This window comes from Apteryx rowi, unplaced genomic scaffold (assembly GCF_003343035.1).
Source record: "Apteryx rowi isolate R43461 unplaced genomic scaffold, aptRow1 scaffold_5, whole genome shotgun sequence".
Lineage (NCBI taxonomy): Eukaryota > Metazoa > Chordata > Aves > Apterygiformes > Apterygidae > Apteryx > Apteryx rowi.
In genome coordinates, this window is record NW_020450760.1 from 5,803,107 (window position 1) to 5,817,222 (window position 14,116).

General features: G+C 42.4%; 1 protein-coding gene across 13 annotated transcripts in view; it reads left to right on the top strand.

Moving 5' to 3' along the window:
* The window catches only part of SYNE3 (spectrin repeat containing nuclear envelope family member 3), a 73,582-nt gene that overhangs the window by 15,815 nt on the left and 43,651 nt on the right, over positions 1-14,116 (top strand). For 11 of the 13 annotated variants that reach the window (XM_026079372.1, XM_026079371.1, XM_026079373.1 and 8 more), the window contains 4 exons: positions 3,598-3,757; positions 6,374-6,531; positions 9,470-9,642; positions 10,072-10,381. In XM_026079372.1, coding sequence (XP_025935157.1) covers positions 6,388-6,531; positions 9,470-9,642; positions 10,072-10,381 — 627 coding nt within the window. In that variant the 5' untranslated portion in view covers positions 3,598-3,757; positions 6,374-6,387. Of the gene's footprint in view, positions 1-3,597; positions 3,758-6,373; positions 6,532-9,469; positions 9,643-10,071; positions 10,382-14,116 lie in introns of those variants that run through there. The other 2 variants (XM_026079375.1, XM_026079376.1) reach the window with 1 other exon arrangement.

Here is a 14,116-nt window from a genome sequence, read left to right on the forward strand (position 1 = left end):
GGCCACTAGCTGATTACATGAAATATCAATTCCATTCTTGTCCTGTCCTGCTTTTCCGTATTGCCTAGAGGCAAGAAAAAAGGCACCTTTGAACCTGAGGTGGTTTCTAAAAGTGGGATGGAGTACTGCCTCACTACCCAGGGGTGCTGACTGAATAAATGCTCTAACGATTGTTTAATACCTCAATAATGCAGGGATAGAGGATCAAAATCTAAGACAAATAGCTAATACAGATGCTCTGTCTTCCTGGTGGTAAAAAGAAATTCTGGACCATTGCTAAATCCTGCATTTTACTAATTTAATTGAATCATGGTAGACCCACCTGTCTCCTAGAGTCACTTGGGAAAACAGCAGTGTGCACGCATGTGTGCATGCGTGTGTGTGTTTGTGGAGTGTAGGGACAGGGGAGAGATTTATAATTAAGGGACCTCTCCAAAACTTTTTTTCCAAATGGTTTTGAGTCAAAACTGAAAGTGCTGCAGTCAGATATACCGACTGTCGTTGCTGATATCCAAAGGGAAGATTGCCCCAGAACCCAGCTCTGCCCTACTTGCATGCGATGATTCCATTCAGACATAGAATTATTTTAAAATTTTGATCCATTTTTTAGGAAATGGCTTCTTAGACCTGGAAATTACATACTTGCCAAAGGAGGTTTATAAAACAAAGTGATATCCCATTTGCACTGCCTCTCACCAAAGTCTGAAATTAATCTTTAAACATGTGGTAGAAAAAATAAAGCCTTTTCAGAATTGGCCTGACCCAGAACATATCTGGCAGACACGTTTTTCAGTCTGCTTTTCAGTTTTATTGATCAATTAGATATTAAATTGTCTGATGTGATCATGTTGTGGCAGACGGTCTTGCATTAGCCATAGGCTTCCTATGGGTATTGTTTTGTAAAAGAAAGGAAATGGCTGTGATACGCATGAGTGCTGTATGCACTGTAGGTGATGTTACTATTCCTTGGTTGAAGGGGATACTTGTAACTAGGATTTGGATGTGATTATTCCAAAAACTATTTATTCTCTCTCTCATTAATTAGGACAAACAATCACTGACTAAACATTCACTTCAGATGACACAGGAAAAGGCTGTCCTGGAAGATGGCCAAGATGGTAGGATTAATGTTTTGAGCCTCAAAAAGATTATGCTGGAAATAGCAAAACCTTTTATTTGCAATCTTAAGGGCTTCCCATCTAGTTGTGCAGTTTAACTTTACTGTATGTGGGTGTAGTTCCCCAGGAGGCTTTTGGTCTTTTGGTTGGCAAAGCATCTTCTAATGGTGATTCAGAATAGCATCTCCTGGAGTGGGCCAAAAATATGCAGCTTTGGAAAGACAAAGATCAGTGCTTTGCCTCTCGGATGTGATCTGTACCGAAGATTGGCCCTCCAGTCCAGCCTGGAACAGTCCAATCAGAGCTTCCAGCTCTGCCCCTTCTCAGACCTGCTCTTACAATATCCAGGGCAGCTGAAAAGTTATTAAATTACCCCAGGAACCAGACAATTCCCAGAACCACAATTGCTTCCACACTCATGCATTTGTATAAAATTTGACACACTCCAGTGTTTTTTATAATCTTTCTCACGTGCAATCCTGGAACTTTGATTTCTACCAAATGGAAAGGCTTATGAAAAGTTTGAAGTCTTTCAATAACGGGAAAACAGTCTCCCTAATGGTGAGTGATTTGAATTTCCTGGAGCGTTTTTGTACTTTCTTTTTATTTTTGTAAGAACTGGGTTCTGGAAGTTACTCAAGTAGTATACGAACACAGGAATCCAGGACATATTGAAACCATTTAGAAGCCTGTGTTCTGTAAGGTTGTAGGGTTTAAAAGAATGTTTAAAATGTTTAAAATGGGAGAGGTTGTGAGAAATGTTTTAAGCAGGGGGAAGCAACATGACTTGGTGGAGGAGAAAAAAAGTACATTAGCAAACATTGCARAACAGTGGGATAATCCTACCAAAAAGACACTGTGCTTGTGTAATAACTTTAAAAGCTCTTGGTAGTACTTTACAAATATTAAATAAGTAAACCTCACAGTACCCTGGTGAGGGTTATTAGATGCAGTAGAAAGATAGGTAAAGTGGATGTACTTAAGGAAGAAGTGCTCTGAGAAATTTGGCTCTGTGAGTGCTGGCTGGATCATGTGGTGGATGGTCTGTACCTCTCACTGTCTTGTGGTCTGCCCTGGAGATCTGGGCATCTCCGTATCTCTGAATGTCCCTGCTACCATGTAGTGGCTCCATGAGCTATAATACAGACCAGTCAGCTTATTACTCTGATTTATCTGCTCGTGGGACAGCGAGTGTGCTCCCAGCACCCTGTCAGCTACCTGGTCTCCTCTGGCTGTTTGGAAGCAGTTGTCTGACCTCCTTCTCGTGAAACGACTTCATAGCTGGACAAAAGGGGGTGAGAGCGGTGATGTTGGCTGGAGGGAGGTGTCTGCTGCCATAGGAGTTGATTTGTCCCTCTGTCAAAGGTGTGGCTATCCCAGCCATGGTAGCTGAGCTGCATGCCCACCATCAGCCCACCACGATGCACTAACTGTGCCATGGGCATGCAGGGGGTCGGGCCGAGCAAGGGCCGAGGCATCATGCCTTCTGCACCACCGAAACGCCTGTGCCCTCCCAGGCACTGCTAGATGGTGTTTGGGGGACAGTGGAGGACAATTCAAAGAAAGTACGAGGACCGGCATTGCGGAGAGAATCAGCTAAAGGATTCTGGCACTGATCCATCTCTAATATCTTCCCATTCCTGAAATAGTCAAATCATTTTTATAACCTCTGGATATATTGCAGGTGCTGTCCTGGGTCAGTTATGCTCAGCACCTTGAAATATGCTTCTTGCTTGCCTGTACTAAGTGACTGCATCATTGCATTTGGGGAAATAGAATTGGTCTTTGCTCAGTGGCTCATTATTTATGCCAGAATTTCTCATGCTTAATTATTACCCTCATTTAGTAATATGTGTATACAGGCTTTAAAAGCTTTCTGCAGTGTCAATATGCCTTCCACAGTATGAATTAATAAACTAATTCATGTGGCATTAAAATGACAAGAGGCTGTTTAAACAGCTACATGCATTTGAAAATGATTATGATAAAAACGTGTTTTGTTTTTTGTTCAAATTGCTCAGAGGGTTGCATCTGTGTGTTTTTTAGCAGAGGCTTTCCCTGGCACAGTGGATCCTAGTGACTGTGCCTGTGACTGGGACAGAGGCTGTCACACCATGGTACCAGTAGCCCTAACAGTACTCCAGTGCTTCAGGCAGGTCTATGAATGTTGCCTTTACACAGCTAAATAACTCTGTCTGGCTCAGGAGCTGCTATTTCTTCTTTGTCTTTCTTGTACTGAGCACAGCCCTGTATTTCATCTCCAGAAATATTGCTTAATCCTTTAGTCCCAATGATACAGCAGAAATGGGGTAAATACTTCTGATTCATAACAAACATTTATCCAGTAATCATCCCAGCTTTAGGAGCTTCTGCAAAAAAAAAAAAAAAAAAAATCAAGATATTGCCAAACAACTGTTGTCATCAGCTGTTTTTCTTCCCAAGTAGGCAATAAGTCAGAAAACATACTTTTTCCCCACAGATATCAACCCATGCCTTTAAATGCCTGGGAAGAGAAAGTGGGTTCCAGAGGAAAAGACTCCAGGACATATCAACTAATTGCTTCAGCTGGGGTCTGACTGGCCCAGGGTGGACGAAGGAGGCCACAAGCAGTCTCTACAGGCAGTCCTGACGCGTATCAGGTATTGTAGGCCATAATTATCATGAAATCCACCTGGGGACTGAGTCAGAGCTAATGTTAAATCTAATTGTTTTGTGGCTCTGGATGTAGGAATTGGTCAAAATCAGTAAGTGATGTTAGGCAGGCAGTTGGAGAAAGCAAGTGTTTCTCTTCCTTTGCAAACTGCTGACCTCAGTATTGAAATAACTTTTTTCATGGCCTTCTATGTGGGCTGCATAAGTGGAATGTCTGTGTGTGTGGGATGGGAACTGACGTTTCTGTGTTCGTTGGACAGAAAACCCTTACTCTTAGAGGGCCGAAGTGTGAGGGGAGAGTATGAGTGGGGTTTTCTTCACATTAGACTATCGTAGATTTTCCAGTGCTTCTCAACCATGTTTGATTGCCCTCCACGTTTTGTGAGAAGTAGGACTGGGATAACATAATGGTCTCTTCTGGCTCCTCTGTGACTGGAGTCCTGAAGCCAGTTTTGACTATGATATGGATGTTGCCAGAAATAGAAACCTCTCCTGGAAATGAATGTCACCCCTCATCAGATTCTGTCTGGAAAATCTACTGTGAGTTTTTGTTTCACAGTAGTGTAACTGGAATCACCACAGCTTACACTCGTGCGTTCAGAGCCTGCTTGCCCAGACAGTATAAAACAAGGAAAGTGGAGAGTGAGCAGTTACTCTATGGCTTATATAGATATAAGGAGAAATGTTAGTGTGAAAATGAGCTGATCAGTCAGCTGCAGAGATGGGAGTTCTTTTATGAGAGTTAGATTATTATAGTTCAGAAACATCAGCTGTAGAGCAGTCATTGTTGGAGAAAGACACAGCTATCTAGCAAGCCACTGAAAATAACACTACTCAATTAGCCAGCTTTGTCGTTAGGACTCTTGATGTGTAAGTCAATGATTTGAGCTTTAATTATATATCCTATCATACTTTTTATATCTGACAGAGGGAGTAACTGCCCCATTCCATGCCACCCTCACTAGTGCATCCTGTTCTGTTCTTTAATCGTTTCAAGGCGCGGTCAGGTTTTTTAAAACTGCCCTCTAGTTCTTAGAGTTATAGCTGTGGATTTTGCCTCTTCTGACGTCTCCCACTTACAGAATAATTCCCTCTTCCACGTAAATGCAGCTCTACTTGTCTGTGCATTGAGGTTTAACCCGTTCTCTGTTTCTTCCAGTAATTCCTGTGGGTAGGGCAGGAGGTGCTCTGTAGATGCAGTTTTCTCACTCTGTACAGGGACCTGTTGAGCATAAAGCCTGCTGAAGGCTAGGAAGCAACAATTGAGACCGTCTTTGTTGCCAAACATTAATGTTGTGAATGCAAATGTCTTGTGTCCTCCATCATGTGGAGAGGAACATCAGCAGGATGGTGGGAAGCTTTCTGCCAGTGGGCAAGAGCAGGATGCTGTCCTCTTGTGGTGACAGCTTGGTGACCTAGAATTTCAAGTGGTTACAAAACACCACTGGCCCAGCTTCAAGGGCCATCCTTTACCTCTTGCACTGAGCAGTTCCTTCCATGTGAATTGTCTCAGGGAAAGTGAGGGGGCTGTTACAGGGTCGAATTCTGTACAACAGACTTGGGTTCAGTAATTAACTCTAAAACTTTGTGTTGAAAAAGATTTCCATGATGAATAACAAAGAGGAAAAATATTTTAATTTACAAGAAACACTGGTTGCTTGGCTTTAGTATGGCAGTGCCTAAGGCCTAGCATAGGGTGGCTTTCCTTTTTTTTGAACAGGCACAGAGGATGCCGTCTGGGCTGCCAGGAGCACACACTCTAAACAGACAGGACACAAGAGTGCATTAACAGAGTGAACAGTGCAAGCAACTATCGTGTCTGCTCCTTGCAGTGGGGCAGCAGCAATGAGAGGAAAGTGAAGGAAGGGGAAAACCAAAACTTCCATGCAGCGGAGAAGAGCCTGATATGGAATAAAAGAGATGGCAAAAGAAAAAATTCATAAGTGTTTATAGATATTTCCATGCGATGGCTTATTAGTGGTTTGTCTTGGCAGTTGCTGGCCAATTCCCGTTGTGTTTGTGTATCCCAGACTCACTGCACACACATTCAGATAACCTCTGCACAGCCTCAGCAGAACAAGCTAACTAAAGGTCTAAGCATCTGATCCTGATCTCACCAGCTTTAAGGGGTTTATATACCTCCAGGTTAAGCATGTGCTTAAATGCTGTGCAAGTCTGGGGTCAGATGTTCAGTACATGAGCCTGAAAGGACTTAGAGAGAGTCTTGTGCTGACTAGGCTCTAGAAAGAGACGGTATGTTTCTAACTGGTATAGCCAATCTGAAGGTACCATGAACACCAAATTAACCTCATTTGAAGGCTTTGAATTAAATCCGTTTATTGTAATGGAGCCTCCCACAATTCCCCACCTACTTTTTATTTACTGATAGATTTTTATTTGAGAAAGCTGGAATGTGAATGTCTACTCTGTGCTCTGCTGAATCATGGTACTGCTGTATGGATGAGCTTTTTTGGTACTACTATTAAAAAGGAAAGCCACAACATCAGTTGTTTCTCCTCCTTGCTCCTTTAGATTTCCTTGGATGCTTTCCTGTTTAGGTCTTAAGCAAAAACTTCTTACTTCCCTGCTTCTTATCCTTTCAGTTTCTTCAAATGCAATGACTCAGCAGCCACAGGATGAATTTGACAGTAGCGTGGAGAATGCAGAAGCTTGGATGAAGGCCATCCAAGAGAGGCTGAGGATCAATGACAACACCAAGGGACCTCGATCTGCCTTAGAAGCCAGACTGAGAGAGACTGAGGTAAGGGAAGCACGATGTAGCAGTTCAGAGCTAGGTATCACTGGAAAGAATTGCAGTTATTGCTGTGAGCCCTGGAGTTTTTCATTAGGAAACTGTCAGCTATCCCCTCTTGCTAGAGTACTGGTCCTGTGTGGATGGACTTGCATCAGTATCCTTTCTAATTTTTCCATCTGCAAAATGTTTACAGACATTGTAGAAAAAGAGGAAGGCAATTGTATATCACAGGCTTCCAAACTTTTCAGTTTGGTTTGAAAGTCTAGCAGCAGTCCTGATTTATCAGATAAAAAGTTTACTCTCTCAGATGAGCATGTTTAGGAGCTGAAATGATGGTTGAGTTGCTGCTTGCAATTACCAGATGGTGGTTTGCAAAAGTCCAGTGTACAGTAGCAGAGAATCAGATCATCTTAATGTTCCATATCCTCCAGGACCCTGGCCCTGACAGTGATCGAAAAAGATTATAGGTCCAAGTAATGGGCATTCTAGAGTAACCCGCTGGACCTTTCCCATAAGACCAATTGATAAAGTGGATTTACAGCTCCCCTTTATATTCTGTCTAATGAAAATGCAAATGTTTTAATTTATTCTGTTCTTACTTAATCCCTTATATAACTATTCTCACAGAGATCCCTTTGCAGGTTATGTCTGCTCTCTTGTTGTGATTTCACATTCATTAACTTCAGTTTCATTAGATGTTATCTTGGTTTTATAATCTCAGAAACTGAAACATTACTGTTTATACCATCTGTACTATCCATGATTAGAGGGAGTGGTGATATTTCTATGATTAACATTGAAACTATTTTTATAGTTACCTTTAATTCTAACTGGTCTGTTCTCTAAATAAAACAGCCAAATCTTTTCAGTCATTCTTTACCGCAAAGTTTTTTTTTTGTGAATCTGCTCTTGTTTGGACTCCCTCTTCTGAGCATGTTTAACCAGCTCTAAAATATATTGCAGGCTTACATGGAGGGAGGAGGTGGCTTGCAGGACAATACGGTGATGTCTTCAGCTTTTTTTTCTTAACTGGGATTCTTTGAAGGGTGGATCATGTCACTGGCCTAATATAGAGACTATTCATGGAGGGATGGATGATGGATAGACTTGGATATCAGTCATGAAAATCTGAAGTGTTTCCTCTTGGAGTGTGGATTTGTTTCTACTCTTAAATTATCTGTGTCCTTTCCTTTTTGTCTGGGAAATTATGATATGTACTGTATCCAAAGACACGCAGGAAATATAGGAACTTGAGTAGGAAGAGTGATAGTTTGGCAAAAGGTGTGTGTTCATGGCAGAGATGGCAAGAGTTAAGATAGAGGGGTTTGCGGTGATTTATATGACCTGAACCAAAACCCGTTGACTTCTTTGGGCTCTGGAGGAGGTCCATAACATGCCAAAAATCATGTTAGAAGGGTGTTTTTTTTTCATTCTGGATTTTGTTTTTCTTTGGAAATATAAATTTCCAAAGTGTCTAGTTCTCTCTTTCTATGTGTATCTTATCCACCTCCTGCTCCCTCATCCTGCTTGCCTTGTGGGCCTGGCTTCCTCATGATGTGCTCGCTGCTTCACTCATTGGCTGTTTTCAAATCCAGTGATCGTTCTTCAGTTCCTTTTTTTGCATCTGGCTTGCATTTTTTTCATGCTTCCTTTCTGTGGTTTATTTTTTGTTAATTTGTTAATGAAAATGCCAGCCAAGGACAACAATCATTTAAAAAGCAGTCTTTGGAATAGAAAAATGACTGTATAGCCACAGCTTTCTCTCTGGCTGTTGCTTACTTTCACTTCAAGTGCTGGAAAAATTTCAGGCTTAGAATATAGATTTACTTTTGAATTTTTTCTGTTGGCTGGTAGCTGTGGCTTTTATTTTCTTTCCCTGCCATACCCTTTGCTCTGCTTTTCTTTTAATCACTCATTTCATAGTAGATAGTTGTCCAAACACCTGTTTATATGTAATATGCAGATGTGCCATGTAGATGCCAAAAAATATTGGTCTCTTCCCAAAATGTGAAACTGGAAGTTCAAAGGCCTGTGATTTGGTCTCATCTTTGCAATAACTTACTTGGATTTTTTTGAGAAAATCCCATGGGCCTAATCTTTCCAAAAGTAGTTGTTAATTTTGAACCTCTCAGTGTTTTCATAAAAGAAGCCTTTTCCTTCAAACTTGAAAGCCTGCAGTTTTCCAGGACTTAGTGAAAGGAACAGCAAGAAAAGCCATTATGATGGTATCGTGAATTTGGATAAAGTGATGCTGAAAGGTGACATCCAGATTGGGACATAATTTATTCTGTAACATTTTATAGAAGTTGTGCTAGTTTTTCATCTCTGGGTACAAGAAGAGAGTTTACATAAAATCGTATGGCTTAAATTTGAGTTCCTTGCATTCAGGTTCGTGTAAGATACACATCTTCACCAACTCATAACTTTGCAATTTAGGGTTAAAGCAAAAGTTGATAACAGACAGAAAATTCTGCTAGTTAACTTCTTTTGGCTTGTTTTCTGATCCAACCTTTTTTTATAATAGGAAGTCTTTTGAATATATATCAGGATTTCTTACAGTACAGCTTAAAATTGAGACGTCACAATGTTCTCTGTGGAGATTGCCTCTATGCTCTTTGGAAAAAAAAAAGATTAATGACTGTCATGTTGCGACATAGTGGAATAACTTTATAACAGTAACAGAAACACAGCCACAAGCATTTGATAGGGCATGATTTGTTTTTGTAGCTGATTTAAACTGTTTTTTAACTGCTACTTGTTTTCAAGTCAGTTCAGTCCTTTAGGATAATTTAGAATAAACAAATCTGAGGAAAGTTCTTATTTTCTATTCAGGAGAAGCTTTGCAGCAGGGACTTCATAATTCCTGGGTAAAAACAAAGTTTGAATGTCATTAATTCTGCCTGCTTTCTTCTCATGCTTTCAGTCTCATTTGTTTTTCTAATAGAAAATACGTGAGCTGGAGCCAGAAGGCAGCTTGAAAATGGACTTGATTCTTGTGAAGGCAGATGCTGCGCTCCGCAGCATCAGTGAGGATAAGAAACATGAGGTACTATCTAAACTGAAAGACATTAAGGCCTTGTGGGAAGAGACAGCCATCTACATTACTCACTGCCACAGGTAAGGCAAATGTACTCTTTGCACAAGACTATTTGGTGTGTTGGGACAGTTGTCTCATCCAGTGCTTTCATAAAGTGCTTCCTGCCTCTCTGTGCTGCCTGGACTGTAGGTAGCAGTCACTGCTTATCCCAGTCCCAGGACCAGGTGGTGACTATGGAAAGAGACAGTCCATGGGACCTCAGCGCTCCCTCCCTTCATAGCCAGTGTAGCTCAGGGACTTAAATGATGAGTTTTGCTGGGCATAGTGCCTTGTACAGGATGTTTCCTCCACAGAGCGGGGAGAACCTGGTAAGTTAATCCTAAACTTCTGAAGTCAGAGAGAACAGCTCAAAATTGCTGAGAACCTGGTCCTTTGCTTTGAGGGCATTTTGAACTTGCCAGTCTCCACTGATCCCATCATAATTTCATCTCTCTTACTCTCTCCAACAGCCGTATTGAGTGGGTCTGGCTGCACTGGAGTGAGTACCTTAAAGCCCAAGATGAGTTTTATGCATGGATTCACAACATGAGAGTGACCTTGGAGCCTGACATTGAGTTGCAGCTTGGCTTAAAGGAGAAGCAGTGGCAGCTGAGCCACGCTCAGGTTCTGCTGAATGACGTCTTAAATCAGTCAGTCCTGCTGGAAAGGCTGCTAGAGGAAGCTGTTTCCTTGTTCAACAGGATAGGTGACCCCAGCGTTGATGAAGATGCTCAGAAGAAGATGAGGGTGGAATATGAAGGAATCAAGGAAGAAGCTCAGGTACACCTATAAAGAGTGGGAGATGTTAAATTTTCACCAGTGTACAGTATTGTACATAGTTGTGAATAGTATTTACTATTCATGTTTCTTGAATGATGGGGCTTTCCTGGTAGCAACTGCAAAGGGAAGCAGGGCTGAGGACCCCTGTTCTTTTATTCAGTGGACTGTTTGCAACAATTGTCATGCTCTCCACTGTACTTTATAATATGTTTTTGTAGACTAACTGCAAGCTGCTTACTGTGATCTAGTGAATATTGGTTTAGGTCCTCTCTGTGTAAAGTCTGATGCATCATCTTTTGATGCATCAGTGATCCTTGTATAACCAGATGCAAAGTACCTGTCCACAGCATCAGTGAATATTGCATGTGTGCACGCTTGTTGGAGGATGTAGCATTAATCCAGATCCAGATCTACACTCCTCACCTGCAGAACTGGCAAACATTGAGATGGGAATCGGGTGCTGCTCCAACACTGAACACAAATGACCAGTTCTGCTACCTGAAGGATTTTTACTGGACACACATAATTTTTTGCCTGACTCTAATGTCCCAGTTCAAGCAGCTGTTAGATAGGCTGGTGTAAGACATTCTAGTTCATCTTTCAGTGCCAGTGGTTTCCTTTCACGCTATTCCTGGGTACAGATTTTAGATAAGACTCATACTTTTCACTAAAAAACTGAGGTAAAGGTAGAATTAGATTGTGTGCCATAGCTAAAGGGCAGAGACTTGCAGATGGGCAGAAAAGTTGCATTCAGTTCCTCACTAGCCTAAATTAATAGAAATACTCAAAGGAATATTGAGATACATCTATCCCAAGCATAAAGAGCTGTCTCATAATGGCTGCCAAGAATTCTGTAAGCTGGAATTACCTGATGCAAATATAAATAATTTTCATTACATTGGCTCTACCATCTGCCTCTGTCACTTTGTCACCTTCTGTTCGTTCATGGAGATGTATGTTCTCCCTCCTTGGGTGTCGTCAGACAAGGTTAACTTTAGATCACACTGGAAGAACAACGTGGGGATGTTCATGCCATCACTCTGCTTGCTCTGCAGATACTAGTTCTGTAAAATACAGGAACTGGCAGCTTTCAGAAATGTGAAACTCGTATTTTTTTAGTCATAAAATAGTCACAACTGCTGTAATAACTCTCTCCAAAAAAAAAAGAGTATTTGGAAATTCTATATCTACAGCTGCTGCAGAGAACTGTAAAGCCTCTGATAGACTAGCACCTGAACTTTGACTTTTTTTTTTTCTTCAAAGGTAGATGTATTCATTACAAGGCAACTGGTTTTCAGAATAAGAAGGTTCCTGGGAATTCAGGGTGTTGTGTCTCTGGATTGCCATTTAAAATTGTCACTCACTCCCTTCTAACCAAAATTTGTCTTGGTTTGTAAGCAAGAGACAGTCATTAGATATTCTAATAAATAGTTCTTTTAAACAAGACATTTGAATACACAGAACCTGAATCTGACCTCTTTTGAGACTGGTTTTACATAGAGTAATTTCTCTAATTGACTTGGATAGATGCTGGTGTAAACAAGATCAGGAAGTGGCTCATAGTACTCAGTTAAAATATACCTTTATGTCTCCAGCCAACCGAGATACTAGAAAAAGGTCCTTTTCTTTGGCATTGGTTATAAATACCACATTTCACAGACAGATGGAGTAAGAAAATCCTGCTAAGAAATCCCTCTTTCAGGAGTTAGGGAATAAAGAAGGGAGTTGGGAAGCCTTAGATTTTGCAACTGAAATAAATGCAGGGTTCATTAGCTAATGCCAAGCTTACTGGCACCTTGGGAATCACTCTGGAAAGCATAACAGCAGTTGAAAGAAACCCTGCCACCTCTTCCACCAGGAGGGAGGAGTGAATGAAAGAGGCACAGGAGCTGTAAGGGGCCCCTCTCATGAGGAGAGGCCAGGCTAAATGTGAATTGCAGATGCCAGCTGAATGCCTGAGCTGCCTGTCAGAGGAGGGTTGCTGGTGTTCACAGATTACACTTGTGGTTGAAGAGCATATTTAGATGCTGTGCAGTTGTCCAGCTCTATCCGAAGACAAGCTCTTGGACAGTGTTTCTTAAATGGTTTGCCTGTGACTTTGCTCCTCTGGTATGAGCATATGTGAGCTTCTGGGGGTTTGATTTGTTTTTTTTCCTCCCTTAATGCTATCATGTTTCCTTGTCATTGACAAATTTTAAAAGAACATCATTTTCTTTTAATTACATTGACTGGGGTGGGTTTTTTTAGGTATGGCAGCCACCTCCCACATTCCCTTGCCTGATAAAATAACGATATGTGGAGGTAGAGGTTGTGATTTTTAGCATAAATGGTGACTGAAGATGGTAGGAAAAGTTACAATTTATGGTATGTTGATATTTATTCAGATTTATTCAAATTGAAGCCCTAGCAGGTCAAATCAATTTCACTGCACGTTGTCTCTGTTAACTCAAACCTAGATATTTATAATGCCATCCCTCATGTACTGCAGAGCTACTAAGACTGTAAGCACCAGGAAAGGCTACAGGGACGAGATATCCTGTCCTGCAGGTTCATTCAACATTTCAGGTCCTTCTGTCCTTGTAATACCACAGAGCAAAAATTCCTGTTCCACAACCCGCTGCCTCTGCCTGCACATGGAGGAGGAGGCTGGGTCCAGCCTTCCCACGTGCAGCACCGAGGTGTCCCTCCCGTCCATGGAGCGCACACAGGGCTTTTTAGCAGGGTCTGCAGCTCTGAAGAGCGCAGCCCCGGGGGACAGAGAGCTGGGGCAGCGCTGCTCCTTCCTGCGTGCTGGGAGCTGAACTTGCCCTGAAACGGCCGAGACAGCTCCTGAGAGTGCTCCAGAACAGGCCAACCTTCCCGAACGTGCCCCTGCCACGCTTCATAGCTGCGTCCTTGCGAGCTGTGGCTGCCTCCCACCTCCCTCCTGCAGCCCTCGAGCCGCCTGCACCCTTCGCGGGGCTCAGCCCAGGGCTCACAGCAACAGCAGTGCCCCCAGCCGCCTGGAGCCATGCCAGGGAAGGGAGGGGCTGATTTATAGAGGTCGGCTTTAGGCTGCATTCCCAACACAAGCAGCAGAGAGGATCCCACAGATGGCTTTAAAGCAGGAATTGCTTTATGTGCTCTAAGTTGCCTTCCAGAGGAGGCTGCATCCCTTCACTGCCTATAGGGGGAACTTAGGGAGAGGATTTCCTGTGCCTTGCGTTACCCTCGGTTAGTACCCAGGGCTGGGTGTATCCTGCCCTGACACGTCTCTTCCTCTACAGCCCACAGGGACCATTCTGTTCCTGTCAGTGCTCTCATTTCTTCCAGGGCCACATCCTTGCTGAGCAAGTTTCCTCAGGTTTTCCAAGTGCACGTGGAGGCAGAAGGAATTCAATGCTGTCCCGTTCCCCAAACAGCAAACCTAACAGCAAGTGACAGCATCTTTTGCATCATTAGAAAAATTCCCTGCCTAACTTCGTGGTGGGGGTTCAGTCAGCAGTTGGTTAGCCTTTTGCTTGACAGCTAACAAAGTCTGTTCATATTCACGTCATCTCCTTGACCTCCCTGACCAGCAGAAGTATCCCAACCATGCACTCCTTTGTTTTGGCTGAACAGCCTGTCCTGGGGGAGGCCGTTTCTACTTCCTCTTTAACCCTTTGGATATTAGTGTAATGGCTCTGCTTTGTTAATCTGACTTGCTCCCTTTGGAGCTTCTGATTTTGCCACTTGTATTTCTGTTGGTTCAATAAA